The 19,912-nt window shown below is 39.8% G+C and overlaps 1 protein-coding gene across 2 annotated transcripts in view; it reads left to right on the top strand.

Annotated features, from left to right (window-relative positions):
• The window catches only part of LOC125082514 (solute carrier family 5 member 4), a 66,720-nt gene that overhangs the window by 29,279 nt on the left and 17,529 nt on the right, over positions 1-19,912 (top strand). For both annotated transcript variants that reach the window (XM_047698236.1, XM_047698237.1), the window contains 3 exons: positions 3,953-4,033; positions 8,658-8,878; positions 11,624-11,759. In XM_047698236.1, the coding sequence (XP_047554192.1) occupies positions 3,953-4,033; positions 8,658-8,878; positions 11,624-11,759 (438 nt within the window). The remainder of the gene's footprint in view (positions 1-3,952; positions 4,034-8,657; positions 8,879-11,623; positions 11,760-19,912) is intronic.

Genomic DNA, 19,912 nt, shown 5'->3' on the forward strand with positions numbered 1-19,912 from the left:
GCACGTGCACCCGAATGTTTATAGCAGCAATGTCTACAATAGCCAAACTATGGAAAGAACGTAGATGTCCATCCACAGACGAATGGATAAAGAAGATGTGGTATATATACACAATGGAATACTATGCAGCCATCAAAAGAAATGAAATCTTGCCATTTGCGACGACGTGGATGGAACTAGAGGGTATCATGCTTAGCGAAATAAGTCAATCGGAGAAAGACAACTATCATATGATCTCCCTGATATGAGGGAGAGGAGATGCAACATGGGACATTAAGGGGGTAGGAGAAGAATCAATGAAACAAAATGGGATTGGGAGGGAGACAAACCATAAGTGACTCTTAATCTCACAAACAAACTGAGGGTTGATGGGGGGAGGGGGGTTGGGGGGGTGAGGTTATGGACATTGGGGAAGGTATGTGCTATGGTAAGTGCTGTGAAGTGTGTAAACCTGGAGATTCGCAGACCTGTACCCCTGGGGATAAAAATATATTATATGTTTATAAAAAATAAAATTAAAAAAATAAATAAATAAAGTGAGGAGTTGGAAAACAATTTATCATGCTTATGGCCATCAAAAGAAAGCTGGGGTGGCAATCCTTCTATCAGATCAATTAGATTTTAATTCAAAGACTCTAATAAGAGATGAGAAGGGATACTATATCATACTCAAAGGATCTGTCCAACAAGAAGACCTAACAATTTTAAATATCTATGCTCCTAACATGGGAGCAGCCAACTATATAAACCAATTAATAACAAAATCAAAGAAACACGTCCAAAATAATACAATAATAGTAGAGGAGTTTAACACTCCCCTCACTGAAATGGACAGGTCATCCAAGGAAAAGATCAACAAGGAAATAAAGGCTTTAAATGACACACTGGACCAGATGGACAGCACAGATATATTCACAACATTCCATCCCAAAGCAACAGAATACACATTCTTCTCTAGTGCACATGGAACATTCTCTGGAATAGATCACATCCTGGGTCACAAATCAGGTCTCAACCAGTATCAAAAGACTGGGATCATTCCCTGCCTATTTTCAAACCACAATGCTCTAAAGCTAGAACTCAATCACAAGAGGAAATTTGGAAAGAACCCAAGTACAGGGGAGCCTGGGTGGCTCAGTGGGTTAACGCCTCTGCCTTCGGCTCAGGTCATGATCCCAGGGTCCTGGGTTTGAGCCCTGCATCGGGCTCTCTGCTCGGCAGGGAGCCTGCTTCCTCTTTCCTCTCTCTCTGCCTGCCTCTCTGCCTACTTGTGATCTCCATCTGTCAAATAAAATAAAATCGTTAAAAAAAAAACCCAAGTACATGGAGACTAAAGAGCATCCTTCCAAAGAATGATTGGGTCAACCAGGAAATTAAAGAAGAATTGAAAAAATTCATAGAAACAAATGATAATGAAAACATAACTGTTCAAAATCTGTGGGACACATCAAAGGCAGTCCTGAAAGGAAAACATACAAGCCTTTCTCAAGAACCAAGAAGGGTCTCAAATACACAACATAACCCTACACCTAAAAGAGCTGGAGAAAGAACAGCAAATAAAACCTTAGACCAGCAGGAGAAGAGAAATAGTAAAGATCAGAGCAGAAATCAATGAAATAGAAACCAAAAAAACAGTAGAACAAATCAACAAAACAAGGAGCTGGTTCTTTGAAAGAATTAATGATTGATAAACTCCTGGCCAGACTTATCAAAAAGAAAAAAGAAGGGACCCAAATAAATAAAATCATGAATGAAAGAGGAGAGATCACAACTAACACCAAAAAAAATACAAACAATTATAACAACATACTATGAGCAACTATATGCCAGCAAATTTGACAATCTGGAAGAAATGGATGCATTCCTAGAGACATATAAACTACCACAACTGAACCAGGAAGAAATAGAAAACCTGAACAGACCCATAACTTGTAAGGAGGTTGAAGCAGTCATCAAAAATATCACAAAAATAAGACCCCAGGGCCAGATGGCTTCCCAGGGTAATTCTACCAAACATTTAAAGAAGAATTAATTCCTATTCTCCTGAAACTGTTCCGAAAAATAGAAATGGAAGGAAAACTTCCAAACTCATTTTATGAGGCCAGCATTACCTTGATCCCAAAGCCAGCAAAGACCCCCTCACAAAAGAGAATTACAGACCAATATGCTTGATGAACACAGATGTAAAAATTCTCACCAAAATACTAGCCAATAGGATTCAACAGTACATTAAAAGGATTATTCACCACGACCAAGTTGGATTTATTCCTGGGCTGCAAGGTTGTTTCAACATCTGCAAATCAATCAACTTGATACAACACATTAATAAAAGAAAGAACAAGAACCATATGATACTCTCAATAGATGTTGAAAAAGCATTTGACAAAGTACAGCATCCCTTCCTGATTAAAACTCTTCAAACTGTAGGGATAGAGGGAACATACCTCAATATCATCAAAGCCATCTATGAAAAACCTACCACAAATATCATTCTCAATGGAGAAAAACTGAAAGCTTTTCTGCTAAGGTCAAGAACACAGCAGGATCAGGGAGATTCAAATTAAAACCACATTGAGATATCACCTTACACCAGTTAGAATGGCCAAAATTAGCAAGACAGGAAACAACGTGTGTTGGAGAGGATGTGGAGAAAGGGGAACCCTCCTACACTGTTGGTGGGAATGCAAGTTGGTGAAGCCACTTTGGAAAACAGTGTGGAGATTCTTCAAGAAATTAAAAATAGAGCTTCCCTATGACCCTGTGATTGCACTACTGGGTATTTACCCCAAAGATACAGATGTAGTGAAAAGAAGGGCCATCTGTACCCCAATGTCCATAGCCGCAATGGCCACGGTCGCCAAACTGTGGAAAGAACCAAGATGGCCTTCAACGGATGAATGGATAAGGAAGATGTGGTCCATATACACTATGGAGTATTATGCCTCCATCAGAAAGGATGAATACCTAACTTTTGTATCAACATGGACGGGCCTGGAAGAGATTATGCTGAGTGAAATAAGTCAAGCAGAGAGAGTCAATTATCATATGGTTTCACTTATTTGTGGAGCATAACAAATAGCATGGAGGACAAGGGGAGATGGAGAGGAGAAAGGAGTTGAGGGAAATTGGAAAGGGAGGTAAACCATGAGAGACTATGGACTCTGAAAAACAATCTGAGGGTTTGAAGAGGTGGGGGGCTGAGAGGTTGGGGGAACCAGGTGGTGGGTATTAGAGAGGGCACGGATTGCATGGAGCACTGGGTGTGGTACAAAAACAATGAATACTGTTATGCTGAAAATAAATTAAAAAATGATTTAAAATTTTTTTTTAATTTTAAAAAATTAAGTAAAAAAATAAGTAAATAAGAGTTGAGTCTTCCCTTTACAGAATCAGCCTTGTTTTCCAATGACACTATCATAAGGAAATAGCTTGTTCACTGAGAGCCTAGCAAGTCTAGAGTTGAAATAGAAGTTGTTGTTTGTACAACACTGAAGCAAAACACAGGTCAATGACTGACTATATAACTGGCATTCAACTTATGAATCAATGATATGTTCCAACACTAGAGTAAAAATGGCTGTGCCCAAATTTTTGAGAAACAGTATACATGGAGTATTACATGGAGTGAATTAAAGGATTGTTAAGGGAAACTTTAATGATAATAAACTTTCGCTTTTTCTACCATTTAATATTCAGAAACTCACATGAGTGTGGAATTTCACTATGATTCATAGAAAATTTGAGTTGAGGCCAGGCAAGGGAGACAGGAGGGTCAATGAAATACATAATTAAGGAGATAATGATGCCAAGAGAAGCTTGTGGCCAAGCCAAGAGCTTTTCATATGTTCTTTGCTGAGTTTCTAGGGTTTGGTTTTAGGAGAACCTAAAGGTGAAGGCAAAGAGATGAGGGGACAAAGATAAAATGTCCTGGTTCTTTTCTTTCTCTCCACAGGGGGGTTGGCCTCAGTTATCTACACAGACACCCTCCAGACCATCATCATGCTGATAGGTTCTTTTATTCTCATGGGGTATGGTAAGTGATGACAGTATGTGCAGTGCCCTAGGGCTGGAAATGGTGAGACTGCTCTTTACTGCTGCCTCCCTGTTCTACATGGTCACACTTTCTAATCATTTATATAATTTACATCATTGAAACATCTGCCTAACTTCTTTCTTGCTATACTATCTCAGCATGAGGGAAGAACTTCCCTGTCTCTAAAAAAAATTCTTGCTCAGGTTTAATCTTAATATGTTTGTGTTTGGAATCAACAAAATCAGTTTCACTGAGTTGGTTTTTTGCAAAAATATTGGTGCACTGGATTCAAGGCACAGAAACTATTTATATAAAACTTTCATAAAATGAAGGATTAAATATAAGAATGGTTTAAGATAATGATAACTGACTATTAACTTCGTTATGACTGATGCCATGGAAATTATTAAAGTATGTTACTCCCTCTGCTGTTGGAATATACAAGCAGAGGTTGGATTTTCCTTTATGACTCTCACTTAATTAGCATCAGTTCATTCTTTTAAGTCACGCAGCAAGCACTATTAATGAATTTAATTTACAGTTTGCCTATTTTTGTTTTCTTTCATTATGGTATCTGTTTACCTTTGCCCAGGAAATCCATGTGCATAATCAAAGGGATATAAGATGAAAATAAGTGTCTTTTCATCCCTCCCCTCCTGCAACCACCATGTTCCAACCACTCAAGCCACACTGAATACAATTCTGAATATGCATGCACCTAATCACAAGCCACACTGAATACAATTCTAAATATGCAGGTACCAATTACAGAGCTTGAAGATAATGTGAAGCAAAAACTGATAAAACTGTAAAGACACCATGGGGCGCCTGGATGGCACAGTGGGTTAAAGCCTCTGCCTTCAGCTCAGGTCATGACCCCAGGGTCCTGGGATCGAGCCCCACATCGGGCTCTCAGCTCAGCAGGGAGCCTGCTTCCTCCTCTCTCTCTGCCTGCCTCTCTGCCTACTTGTGATCTCTGTCTGTCAAATAAATAAATAAAATCTTTAAAAAAAAAACTGTAAAGACAACAAATCCACCAAGAGAGTTGGTGATTTTGACACAAAATGGGTACCATTAGTCACATATGGCTATTTAAATTTGAATTAATCAAAATTTAAAATTCATTTTCTCTTTTGCCTAGCCATATTTCTTTTTTTTATTTCATTTATTTACTTGACAGAGAGAGAGAGATCACAAGTAGGCAGAGAGGCAGGCAGAGAGAAAGGGGGAAACAGGCTACCTGCTGAGCAGAGAGCCCGATGCAGGGCTCAAACCCAGGACCCTGAGACCATGCCCTGAGTTGAAGGCAGAGGCTTTAATGCACTGAGCCACCCAGGTGCCCCTGCCTAGCCATATTTCAAGTGCTCAATATAAGGCTAGTAGTTTTCATATGGGCAGCACAGATATAGATATCGATATAGAATCATCAATCTGAACTCTAGATCTGCTCGGCGGGGAGCCTGCTTCCCCTTCTCTCTCTGCCTGACTCTCTGCCTACTTGTGGTCTCTGTCTGTCAAATAAATGAACAAAATCTTTAAAAAAAAAAAAAGAATATATGAAGGAGAGAATAAAATACTAAAAGCGTGGCAAAGACCCCAGAAAAATGTGCATTAACCAAATCAGGAGAGACCCCCAAACTGGGGGGAGAAGAAATGGGGTAAAAAGAAATATATCTGTATCTATATATAGATATAGATATACATCTATTCACCAAGAATATGACAGAACATGTTCTATCATAGCAGAAAGTTCTATTGAGAGCAGCTCTAGAGACAACTGCTAGTACCCAATTCCTTGCAAGCTTTCTATTTAACAAATTTCTATGCTATTCTTACTTATGGTTCTTTTTGTTTAGTTTTGGTGATGTACCTCTGGAATCACCTTCTCCTAACCTTAGGATGAAGAGAGGAGGTTCTCATCTCCTAGCAGCTTTCCTGTATTGCTGGTAAAAAACATATTCCCCTTAGCAGAACAATTTCTTTGTATGTTCTGTAGCCTCCATTGGATTGAATTCCTGTCCTACATATTTAATTTTTATTTCTTTTCAGCCTAACAGTATTCATTGTTTTTGCACCACACCCAGTGCTCCATGCAATCCGTGCCCTCTCTAATACCCACCACCTGGTTCCCCCAACCTCCCACCCCCTGCCTCTTCAACCCTTCAGATTGTTTTTTAGAGTCCATAGTCTCTCATGGTTCACCTCCCCTTCCAATTTCCCTCAACTCCCTTCTCCTCTCTAACTCCCCTTGTCCTCCATGCTATTTGTTATGCTCCACAAATAAGTGAAACCATATGATAATTGACTCTCTCTGCTTGACTTATTTCACTCAGCATAATCTCTTCCAGGCCCATCCATGTTGATACAAAAGTTAGGTATTCATCCTTTCTGATGGAGGCATAATACTCCATAGTGTATATGGACCACATCTTCCTTATCCATTCGTCCATTGAAGGGCATCTTGGTTCTTTCCACAGTTTGGTGACCGTGGCCATTGCGGCTATGGACATTGGGGTATAGATGGCCCTTCTTTTCACTACATCTGTATCTTTGGGGTAAATACCCAGTAGTGCAATCGCAGGGTCATAGGGAAGCTCTATTTTTAATTTCTTGAGGAATCTCCACACTGTTCTCCAAAGTGGCTGCATCAACTGGCATTCCCACCAACAGTGTAAGAGGGTTCCCCTTTCTCCACATCCCCTCCAACACATGTTGTTTCCTGTCTTGCTAATTTTGGCCATTCTAACTGGTGTAAGGTGATATCTCAATGTGGTTTTAATTTGAATCTCCCTGATGGCTAGTGATGATGAACATTTTTTCATGTATCTGATAGCCATTTGTATGTCTTCATTGGAGAAGTGTCTGTTCATATCTTCTGCCCATTTTTTTATATGATTGTCTATTTTGTGTGTGTTGAGTTTGAGGAGTTCTTTATAGATCCTGGATATCAACCTTTTGTCTGTACTGTCATTTGCAAATATCTTCTCCCATTCCGGGGGTTGCCTCTTTGTTTCGTTTACTGTTTCCTTTGCTGCCTGCACATTTATTTTGCACATAATCCTAGCACAATGCTTGGCACATACAAACACTTTGGTGCTAAATGAAATAAGTAATGAAGAAGTAAATTAATGACAACCACAACACTAAGGATGTATGACATTCTGATGAATTTTGTACTACTTTATTTAACTTATCCTAGGTGGGCCCAGATGCCTGTGCTCATCCTTCTTTCTAGGGTTTCTATCCATTATTGTTCTTTTCTACACTTCTGTTGCCTTTTCAGACCCCCAGTGGGCTCTCACCATTTCACCTCACCACACATAATCTGCTGCCTCCAATATCTGTTCCTTATCTTCTCACTTTTTTAATTCTAGCATGAGTAGAATACAATATTGCATCAGAAAAACCAGACTGTGCATAAAGTCAGAATAACCAGACATTGTGTCAATAAGAGAGACCATTGCTTCTGGTCCTTTCAGAGGAGTTGGGGCTTTCTCATGGCTAATTCTGCTAGTCTCACTCTGTTACCTCGCCTTCAGGCTTATTTCTGTTCTGGATGGTTATGAGACATCAATATCAGTCTGTTACATAGCAGTTTTATTTTTACTGTAAACCTAGGCACTAAAAACAATTTTCAAAAGTGACATAAGGAGAAAGGTTTTTTTTGTTTTTTTTTTTTTTTTTTTTTTTTTTAATTTTTTTATTTTTTCAGCATAACAGCACCCAGTGCTCCATGCAATCTGTGCCCTCCACAATACCCACCACCTGGTGCCCCAACCTCCCACCCCCCACCCCTTCAAAATTCCCAGATCGTTTTTCAGAGTCCATAGTCTCTCATGGTTCACCTCCCCTTCCAATTTCCCTCAACTCCCCTCTCCATCTCCCCTTGTCCTCCATGCTATTTGTTATGCTCCACAAATAAGTGAAACCATATGATAATTGACTCTCTCTGCTTGACTTATTTCACTCAGCATAATCTCTTCCAGTCCCGTCCATGTTGCTACAAAACTTGGGTATTCATCCTTTCTTTCTTTCTTTCTTTTTTTTTTTTTTTTTTTTTTTACAGCTTTATAAACATATATATTTATCCCCAGGGGTACAGGTATGCGAATCGCCAGGTTTACACACTTCACAACCATAGCACATACCCTCCCCAATATCCATAACCCCACGCCCTCTCCCAACCCCCTCCCCCCATCAACCCTCAGTTTGTTTTGTGAGATTAAGAGTCACTTATGGTTTGTCTCCCTCCCAATCCCATCTTGTTTCATTTACTCTTCTCCTACCCCCTCAACCCCCCATGTTTCATCTCCTCTCCCTCATATCAGGGAGATCATATGATAGTTGTCTTAGGAGAAAGGTTTAAAGGGTGATTTGCTTTGTCTACCTTGTGAAAGCATGATAGAATTGCCAATGCCAGTGAAAGTACTAGAAAGACATGGATCTGAGAACACTGAAGATTTGACTAGGCTGGTTGGAGATGCTTGGATACCTCCACCACAAAGGAATAACTATGAACAGATTCCTATTAAATTAGATTTAATAATAGATTTAGTTCTATTAAATTAGATTTAATATGATTAGATTTCTATTAAACATTTCATGTTATCCAATACATTTGCAGCATTTACCGAAGTGGGAGGCTATGAGAGTTTTACAGAAAAGTACATGAACGCCATCCCAACCATAGTTGAGGGGGACAACCTGACGATCAGCTCCAAGTGCTACACTCCTCAGGCTGACTCCTTCCACATTTTCCGAAATGCTGTCACAGGGGATCTTCCTTGGCCAGGAACAATATTTGGAATGACCATAGTAGCTCTATGGTACTGGTGCACAGATCAGGTAAAGTATGTGTGTGGTGTATAAATAAGTTTATGTTGCTCTTTTTCTACTCATAGAAAAGCATCTAGTCTCTATTTTGTACACATATAAACACACATGCTTGCACACACATTGTTTAAACAGCCAAACACTTCTACAAGGGTTGTTATGAAAAATAAATGTCTGTTGTCCTGCTCTCTGTCTTATCTGTCTCTCAAAAGCAAACATTTTTGGCTCCTTCAGTTAAGTATTTGGGTTTGTATTTCTCTTCTCTAAATCTTTGTACAGCATGGTTGTACAAACCTCCAGGGTCATGGACTATGGAGTTTAAAGGGGCAAGTCTGGCCTTTCCTGGGTCAGCAATGGGGTATCCAGGTAGAGGCACAGGTGGAGGCCAACAGCCCGGGCGTCCCACCTGTCTGCAGTATAGTTGTGTTTGGAAAAGTGTTCTTCGCTGACGTCCACGTTAGGCTTGATTGTGTCACTGCCTGGCTTCCAGCCAGCAGGACAGACTTCCCCATGTTCATCCATGTACTGGAAGGCCTGAACCAGCTGGAGGACTTCATCCACAGAGTGCCCCACAGGCAAATCAGCATGGTTGGTGAACCATTGGAGTGTCACCACCTTGGAGTACATTAGAAATAAATGCTCTCGGATGTTACCCAGACCCACTGAATCAGAATTTACTTGTAAATTTGATCCCTAGGTGATTTAAATAAATTCTTGCATTGTTCCCTTTTGGTTTTCCAGTTTTCAGATTTTTATATTGTCTTCTAATAATTGAATTCTCCAGCAAGTTCCTGAGGAAAACAGGAGATAAATTTATTGTGGATTTGTCTTCATGTTTGGAAATGTCTTCACTTCAACTTTTCTTAAATTGATCCTCTGGTCATGTACACATTTCTAAGTTGGAAATAATTTTCCCAAAGACATAAATTCATTGTCTTCTGACTTCCACCATTACTGGTGAGAAGCCTGAAGTTATTCTTGATCCTTTGGATGTAACCTGTCTTTTCTCTATGGAACTTTGTGTTTTCCTTTGGAAACCTTCCGCTTTTGGATGTTGGTCTTCCACAACTGGTTTTCTAGTATCCTTATCTTTCATACCCCATCTTTCATCTCTTGGTCTTTTTGCTCTACTTTCTAAATTTCCTCAATATTATCCTCCAGTGTCCTGCCTTTGTATTTATAACTCTCAAGATCTTATTTTTTGTTTTTTGGATGTTCCTTTTCATAGCACTTGAGTTTGTTTTTGTTTTTTATTTTGAAGTTTTCATCACTGTGCTTGCTTTGGCAGCACATATACTAAAATTTGAATGAAGTTTTCATCACCATCTATAGTCTCTGTCAGCTCAAACCTATAATTTTGCAATTTTAACCCATCTTGGGCCCGTGGTCACTTGTGTCAGTGAGGAATCAGTTTTCTTTTCTATATATAATAAACTGATTTTCTCAACCTCTCTACCAAAGAGTGCATCTTTTCATTGATTTCTGCAACTATCTTTATTATTTACATTTGCCTCTGACCATCTGATTTATCTCCTGTAAATGGCCTCACATTCACCCTTAGATTTGATATCTGACCCTTCCTCACCTTCCTCACCTTTGCATTGTTCTTCCAACTTTCTGTTTCAAGCCCTCTGTCTAAAGATGGCACCTGCTCCCCCAGCACTGAGTGACACTGTTGCTATCCTTAACAGATCTGTCTCTCCAAAGAGAATGAAACATTAAAAGCCATCCCTATATTCTGACATTCCTTGAGAAGAAAAATCTCAAGAAGTTATGGTATTATAAGCAGAAATCCTGCTTTACTAGAAAATTCTTAGTTAAGGGATTACACAACTTAAGTGGAATGGTAAAATTATACAAATTGAATTTCCCAGGACCACTATTTTTGCTCCATAACTCAATGAGGTCCTCAGAATATTCTGAAGAAATCTAGAAATTAGTGTCTCGGGGTTCTCTTCTGATGGCTGCCTGACTCTGATGTTTCTATCCCAATGAGTTTGATTTCCCAAGGGGACAATTCTTTTCTAATGATGAAGAGATACTGATGAGTATGTGGCTTATTTGGTGCTTACAATACTAAAAGCACAACTTAATCACACAACTGGTGGCAAAGACCAGTAGTGACAGCCTTGTACTTGGAGGAGCACATGGCCATGGTTGCAATGCAGCCTAGGAGCTGTAAACATTTTAATAGTACTGATGTGTATTGACTCATATGTATCAAGAGTCTTACAAACATTATACCAGATATTCAACTGTCCTGCAAGAAATAACCCTTTTATTTATTTTTTATAACAAGTTTTTTTATTATGTTCAATTAGCCAACATACAGTATATCATTAGTTTTTGATGTAGTGTTCAACAATTCATTAGTTGCATATAAAATGTGAATTGTGTAATGCAATCACAAGTTTACAAATACTTCTAGAAGTTAGTAATTATTGACATTTCAATTGACCCATTTATATCCTTCTCTAAGTTAAAGTTATCATTAATTTTTTTTCCATTTTTTAATTTATTTTTTATTATGTTCAATTGAAGATAACCTTTTTAGAGATGAAAAATCTGCATCTCACAAGGCCAAATACCCAAATAAGTAGAGCAGAGATTCGAGTTCTGATTTCACTCTGAAGTCCATTATTGTCCATTACTCATGGCCTCAGATCTTATTGTAACATTAATCCCTGAAAAGAAGCACTCACCTTCTTTTATATCATCCTCAAGTTGTTTGATGACTATGTCATGTTTTCCTGGCAGGTAATTGTGCAGCGCTGCCTATCAGGTAAGAACATGTCTCATGTGAAGGCCGCCTGCATCATGTGTGGGTACCTGAAACTGCTGCCCATGTTCCTCATGGTGATGCCAGGAATGATCAGCCGCATCTTATACACAGGCAAGTCATTGATTCATAAATCCTCTTTCTTTTATGCTTGAACTCTGAGTAGTGGTTTTAAGATGTAGTAAAACCTTGATAAGATAGAAAACCCATTATGAATGGAATTAAAAACACAATTCCAGGTGGCAAGAACAGTTTTTGCAGGGGCTCAGAAACAGGAAATTCTGGCATATTTGACACCTATATATCCAATTAGTAGGGAACAGTCAACAAAATTATTGTATACTCCCTTTATAGAAAATTACACACAAGAGACCAAAAACCTTCTCAAAACTTAGTAAAATTGTTATTATGTTTAAATGTAAAAAGCAAACTACAAGGGGTGCCTGGGTGGCTCAGTGGATTAAGGCCTCTGCCTTCGGCTCAGGTCATGATCCCAGAGTCCTGGGATGAGCCCTGCATCTGGCTCTCTGCTCAGCAGGGAGCCTGCTTCCCTTCCTCTCTCTCTCTGCCTGCCTCTCTGCCTACTTGTGATCTCTGTCAAATAAATAAATATTTTTTTTAAAAAGCAAACTACAAAATATGATCTCAACAATTACTACAGTTTTGCAAAAGAGACATTTCTCTGTGGGAAAAGATTAGAAAAGAATTAAAAGAAAAACAAAGAGGTGCAGGGTGGCTCAGTCAATTATCTGCCTTCAGCTCAGACCATGACCCCAGGGCCCCAGGATAGAGCCCCACATCAGGCTCCCTGCACAGTGGGGAGTCTGCTTCTCCCTCTGACCCTCCCCTTTTCATGCTCTCTCTCTTTCACTCTCTCTCTATCTCTCTCAAATAAATAAATAAAATCTTTTTTAAAAAGAATTTAAAAACTAAGAGCAGCTAATGTGTTATGGTGTTAGTATTTGGGAGCTTTTTATATATATGGACCATATCTTCTTTATCCATTCATCTTTTGAAGGGCATCTAGGCTTTTTTCACAGTTTGGTGATTGTGGCCATTACTGCTATGAACATTGGGGTACAGATGACCCTTCTTTTCAATACATCTGTATCTTTGGGGTAAATACCCAGAAGTGCATATCTTTGCAAATGACAGTACAGACAAAGGTTGATATCCAGGATCTATAAAGAACTCCTCGGGAGAAGTAGCAGGCTGAGACTACTTCAGGTAGCGGGAGATCAGCTAGATAGCTTATCTAAAGATTACAAACACCTACAAATCCAACGGGAGATTGAAGAGAAGAAGAACAGCAACTCTAGAAACAGAAAATCAACCACTTTCTGAAAGGTAGGACTGGCGGAGAAGTGAATCCAAAGGGACTGGAAGATAGACCGCGGGGGGAGGGGGCGGCTCCCGGCAAGCGGCGGAGCAACAGAGCACAGAATCGGGACTTTTAAAAGTCTGTTCTGCTGAGGGACATCGCTCCAGAGGCTTAACCAGGGTGAAGCCCACCCAGGGTCAGCGTGGCCTCAGGTCCCGCAGGGTCGCAGAAGGATCGGGGGTGTCTGAGTGTCGCAGAGCTCACAGGTATTAGAACGGGGAAGCCAGCTACAGAGACAGAGCAGAGGAGTGACTCTCAGCTCGGGGTTACCTTGAACTGGTCGCAGGCTCGGTCAGCTCGGAGCGCAGCCGGAGGCCAGGGTGGCGGGAGTCATTGGGCGCTGTTCTCTGAGGGCGCACTGAGAGTGGGGCCCCGGGCTCTCGGCTCCTCCGGGCCGGAGACCGGGAGGCTTCCATCTTCATTCCCGCCCTCTGGAACTCTACAGAAAGGGCTCAGGGAACAAAAGCTCCCGAAAGCAAACCCGAGCGGATTACCAGCCCGGCCCTGGGTAAGGGCGGTGCAACTCCGCCTGGGGCAAAGATGCTTGAGAATCACTACAACAGGCCCCTCCCCCAGAAGGTCAGCAAGAAACCCAGCCAGGACCAAGTTCACCTACCAAGGAGTGTAGTTTCAATACCAAGGAGAGCGGTGGAATTCCAGAGGAGGAGAAAGCAAAGCACGGAACTCATGGCTTTCTCCCCATGATTCTTTAGCCTTGCAGTTAATTAATTTTTTTTTCTTTTCTTTTTCAATTTTTTTTCTTCTTCTGCTAAATTTTTTTAACTTTTACCCTTTTCTTTTTAACATTTTCTAACTAGTTTATCTAAATATATATATTTTTTTTTCCCTTTTTAAACTTTTTCTTTATTGGTTTTCTTTTTTTAATTTTTTTTCTTTCTTTCTGAACCTCTTTTTATCTCCTTTCTCCCCCCCCCGCCATGATTGATCTCTTCTGATTTGGCTAAAGCATATTTTCCTGGGGTTGTTGCCACCCTTTTAGTATTTTACTTGCTCCTTCATATACTCTTATCTGGACAAAATGACAAGGCAGAAAAATTCACCACAAAAAAAAGAACGAGAGGCAGTACCAAAGGCTAGGGACCTAATCAATACAGACATTGGTAATATGTCAGATCCAGAGTTCAGAATGACGATTCTCAAGGTTCTAGCTGGGCTCGAAAAAGGCATGGAAAATATTAGAGAAACCCTCTCGGGAGATATAAAAGCCCTTTCTGGAGAAATAAAAGAACTAAAATCTAACCAAGTTGAAATCAAAAAAGCTATTAATGAGGTGCAAACAAAAATGGAGGCTCTGACTGCTAGGATAAATGAGGCAGAAGAAAGAATTAGCGATATAGAAGACCAAATAACAGAGAATAAAGAAGCTGAGCAAAAGAGGGACAAACAGCTACTGGATCACGAGGGGAGAATTCGAGAGATAAGTGACACCATAAGACGAAACAACATTAGAATAATTGGGATTCCAGAAGAAGAGGAAACAGAGAGGGGAGCAGAAGGTATCTTGGAGAGAATTATTGGAGAGAATTTCCCCCAATATGGCAAAGGGAACAAGCATCAAAATCCAGGAGGTTCAGAGAACCCCCCTCAAGATCAATAAGAATAGGTCCACACCCCGTCACCTAATAGTAAAATTGACAAGTCTTAGTGACAAAGAAAAGATCCTGAAAGCAGCCCGGGAAAAGAAGTCTGTAATGTACAATGGTAAAAATATTAGATTGGCAGCAGACTTATCCACAGAGACCTGGCAGGCCAGAAAGAGCTGGCATGATATATTCAGAGTACTAAGTAAGAAAAACATGCAGCCAAGAATACTATATCCAGCTAGATATCATTGAAAATAGAAGGAGAGATTAAAAGCTTCCAGGACAAACAAAAACTAAAAGAATTTGCAAATACCAAACCAGCTCTACAGGAAATATTGAAAGGGGTCCTCTAAGCAAAGAGAGACCCTAAAAGTAGTAGATCAGAAAGAAACAGAGACAATATACAAAAACAGTCACCTTACAGGCAATACAATGGCACTAAATTCATATCTCTCAATACTTACCCTGAATGTTAATGGGCTAAATGCCCCAATCAAAAGACACAGGGTATCAGAATGGATAAAAAAACAAACCCATCTATATGTTGCCTACAAGAAACTCATCTTAAACCCAAAGACACCTCCAGGTTTAAAGTGAGGGGGTGGAAAAGAATTTACCATGCTAATGGACATCAGAAGAAAGCAGGAGTGGCAATCCTTATATCAGATCAATTAGATTTTAAGCCAAAGACTATAATAAGAGATGAGGAAGGACACTATATCATACTCAAAGGAACTATCCAACAAGAAGATCTAACAATTTTAAATATCTATGCCCCTAACGGGGGAGCAGCCAACTATATAAACCAATTAATAACAAAATCAAAGAAACATATCGACAATAACACAATAATAGTAGGGGGCTTTAACACTCCCCTCACTGAAATGGACAGATCATCCAAGCAAAAGATCAACAAGGAAATAAAGGCCTTAAATGACACACTGGAAAAGAAGGACATCACAGATATATTCAGAACTTTTCATCCCAAAGCAACAGAATACACATTCTTCTCTAGTGCACATGGAACATTCTCCAGAATAGATCACATTCTTGGTCCTAAATCAGGTCTCAACCATTATCAAAAGATTGGAATCATTCCCTGCGTATTTTCAGACCACAATGCTCTGAAGCTAGAACTCAAAAGCAAGAGGAAATTTGGAAAGAACGCAAATACATGGAGACTAAACAGCATCCTTCTAAAGAATGAATGGGTCAACCAGGAAATTAAAGAAGAATTGAAAAAACTTATGGAAACAAATGATAATGAAAATACAACGGTTCAGAATCTGTGGGACACAACAAAGGCAGTCCTGAGAGGAAAATATATAGCGGTACAAGCCTTTCTCAAGAAACAAGAAAGGTCTCAGGTACACAACCTAAACCTACACCTAAAGGAGCTGGAGAAAGAACAAGAAAGAAACCCTAAACCCAGCAGGAGAAGAGAAATCATAAAGATCAGAGCAGAAATCAATGAAATAGAAACCAAAAAATCAACAGAACAAATCAACGAAACTAGGAGCTGGTTCTTTGAAAGAATTAATAAGATTGATAAACCCCTGGCCAGACTTATCAAAAACAAAAGAGAAAGGACCCAAATAAATAAAATCATGAATGAAAGAGGAGAGATCACAACGAACACCAAAGAAATACAGACAATTATAAGAACATACTATGAGCAACTCTACGCCAACAAATTTGACAATCTGGAAGAAATGGATGCATTCCTAGAGACATATAAACTACCACAACTGAACCAGGAAGAAGTAGAAAGCCTCAACAGACCCATAAGCAGTAAGGAGATTGAAACAGTCATCAAAAATCTCCAAACAAACAAAAGCCCAGGGCCAAATGGCTTCCCGGGGGAATTCTACCAAACATTTAAAGAAGAACTAATTCCTATTCTCCTGAAACTGTTCCAAAAAATAGAAATAGAAGGAAAACTTCCAAACTCATTTTATGAGGCCAGCATCACCTTGATCCCAAAACCAGACAAAGATCCCATCAAAAAAGAGAACTACAGACCAATATCCTTGATGAACACAGATGCAAAAATTCTCGCCAAAATACTAGCCAATAGGATTCAACAGTACATTAAAAGGATTATTCACCACGACCAAGTGGCATTTATTCCAGGGCTGCAAGGTTGGTTCAACATCCGCAAATCAATCAATGTGATACAACACATTAATAAAAGAAAGAACAAGAACCATATGAAACTCTCCATAGATGCTGAAAAAGCATTTGACAAAGTACAGCATCCCTTCCTGATCAAAAGTCTTCAAAGTGTAGGGATAGACGGCACATACCTCAATATTATCAAAGCCATCTATGAAAAACCCACCGCAAATATCATTCTCAATGGAGAAAAACTGAAAGCTTTTCCGCTAAGGTCAGGAACACAGCAGGGACGTCCGTTATCACCCCTGCTATTCAACATAGTACTAGAAGTCCTAGCCTCAGCAATCAGACAACAAAAGGAAATTAAAGGCATCCAAATAGGCAAAGAAGAAGTCAAACTATCACTCTTTGCAGATGATATGATACTATATGTGGAAAACCCAAAAGACTCCACTCTCAAACTGCTAGAACTTGTACAGGAATTCCGTAAAGTGTCAGGATATAAAATCAATGCACAGAAATCAGTTGCATTTCTCTACACCAACATCAAGACAGAAGAAAGAGAAATTAAGGAGTCCATCCCATTTACAATTGCACCCAAAACAATAAGATACCTGGGAATAAACCTAACCAAAGAGACTAAGAATCTATACTCAGAAAACTATAAAGTACTCATGAAAGAAATTGAGGAAGACACAAAGAAATGGAAAAATGTTCCATGCTCCTGGATTGGAAGAATAAATATTGTGAAAATGTCTATGCTACCTAAAGCAATCTACACATTTAATGCAATTCCTATCAAAGTACCATCCATTTTTTTCAAAGAAATGGAACAAATAATCCTAAAATTTATATGGAACCAGAAAAGACCTCGAATAGCCAAAGGAATATTGAAAAAGAAAGCCAAAGTTGGTGGCATCACAATTCCGGACTTCAAGCTCTATTACAAAGCTGTCATCATCAAGGCAGCATGGTACTGGCACAAAACAGACACATAGATCAATGGAACAGAATAGAGAGCCCAGAAATAGACCCTCAACTCTGTGGTCAACTCATCTTCGACAAAGCAGGAAAGAATGTCCAATGGAACAAAGACAGCCTCTTCAATAAATGGTGTTGGGAAAATTGGACAGCCACATGCAGAAAAATGAAAGTGGATCATTTCCTTACACCACACACGAAAATAGACTCAAAATGGATGAAGGATCTCAATGTGAGAAAGGAATCCATCCAAATCCTCGAGGAGAACACAGGCAGCAACCTCTTCGACCTCAGCCGCAGCAACATCTTCCTAGGAACATCACCAAAGGCAAGGGAAGTAAGGGCAAAAATGGACTATTGGGATTTTATCAAGATCAAAAGCTTTTGCACAGCAAAGGAAACAGTGAACAAAACCAAAAGACAACTGACAGAATGGGAGAAGATATTTGCAAACGACATATCTGATAAAGGGCTAGTGTCCAAAATCTATAAAGAACTTAGCAAACTCAACACCCAAAGAACAAATAATCCAATCAAGAAATGGGCAGAGGACATGAACAGACATTTCTGCAAAGAAGTCATCCAGATGGCCAACAGACACATGAAAAAGTGTTCCACATCACTCGGCATCAGGGAAATACAAATCAAAACCACAATGAGATATCACCTCACACCAGTCAGAATGGCTAAAATTAACAAGTCAGGAAATGACAGGTGCTGGCAAGGATGGGGAGAAAGGGGAACCCTCCTACACTGTTGGTGGGAATGCAAGCTGGTGCAACCACTCTGGAAAACAGCATGGAGGTTCCTCAAAATGTTGAAAATAGAACTACCCTATGACCCAGCAATTGCACTGCTGGGTATTTACCATAAAGATACAAACGTAGTGATCCGAATGGGCACGTGCACCCGAATGTTTATAGCAGCAATGTCTACAATAGCCAAACTATGGAAAGAACCTAGATGTCCATCCACAGACGAATGGATAAAGAAGATGTGGTATATATACACAATGGAATACTATGCAGCCATCAAAAGAAATGAAATCTTGCCATTTGCGACGACGTGGATGGAACTAGAGGGTATCATGCTTAGCAAAATAAGTCAATCGGAGAAAGACAACTATCATATGATCTCCCTGATATGAGGGAGAGGAGATGCAACATGGGGTTAAGGGGGTAGGAGAAGAGTAAATGAAACAAGATGGAATTGGGAGGGAGAGAAACCATAAGTGACTCTTAATCTCACAAAACAAACTGAAGGTTGATGGGGGGAGGGGGTTTGGGAGGGGGGTGCGATTATGGACACTGGGGAGGGTATGTGCTATGGTGAGTGCTGTGAAGTGTGTAAACCTGGTGATTCACAGACCTGTACCCCTGGGGATAAAAATATATTATATGTTTATAAAAAATAAAATTAACAATAAAAAAAAAGAACTCCTCAAACCCAACACACACAAAATAGACAATCATATAAAAAAAAAATGGGCAGAAGATATGAACAGACACTTCTCCAATGAAGACATACAAATGGCTATCAGACACATGAAAAAATGTTCATCATCACTAGCCATCAGGGAGATTCAAATTAAAACCACATTGAGATATCACCTTACACCAGTTAGAATGGCCAAAATTAGCAAGACAGGAAACAACATGTGTTGGAGGGGATGTGGAGAAAGGGGAACCCTCTTACACTGTTGGTGGGAATGCCAGTTGATGCAGCCACTTTGGAGAACAGTGTGGAGATTCCTCAAGAAATTAAAAATAGAGCTTCCCTATGACCCTGCGATTGCACTACTGGGTATTTACCCCAAAGATACAGATGTAGTGAAAAGAAGGGCCATCTGTACCCCAATGTTCATAGCCGCAATGGCCACGGTCACCAAACTGTGGAAAGAACCAAGATGCCCTTCAACGGACGAATGGATAAGGAAGATGTGGTCCATATACACTATGGAGTATTATGCCTCCATCAGAAAGGATGAATACCCAACTTTTGTATCAACATGGACGGGCCTGGAAGAGATTATGCTGAGTGAAATAAGTCAGGCAGAGAGAGTCAATTATCATATGGTTTCACTTATTTGTGGAGCATAACAAATAGCATGGAGGACAAGGGGAGTTAGAGAGGAGAAGGGAGTTGAGGGAAATTGGAAAGGGAGGTAAACCATGAGAGACTAT

The sequence above is a fragment of the Lutra lutra genome, chromosome 12 (assembly GCF_902655055.1).
Source record: "Lutra lutra chromosome 12, mLutLut1.2, whole genome shotgun sequence".
NCBI classification, from domain to species: Eukaryota; Metazoa; Chordata; class Mammalia; order Carnivora; family Mustelidae; genus Lutra; species Lutra lutra.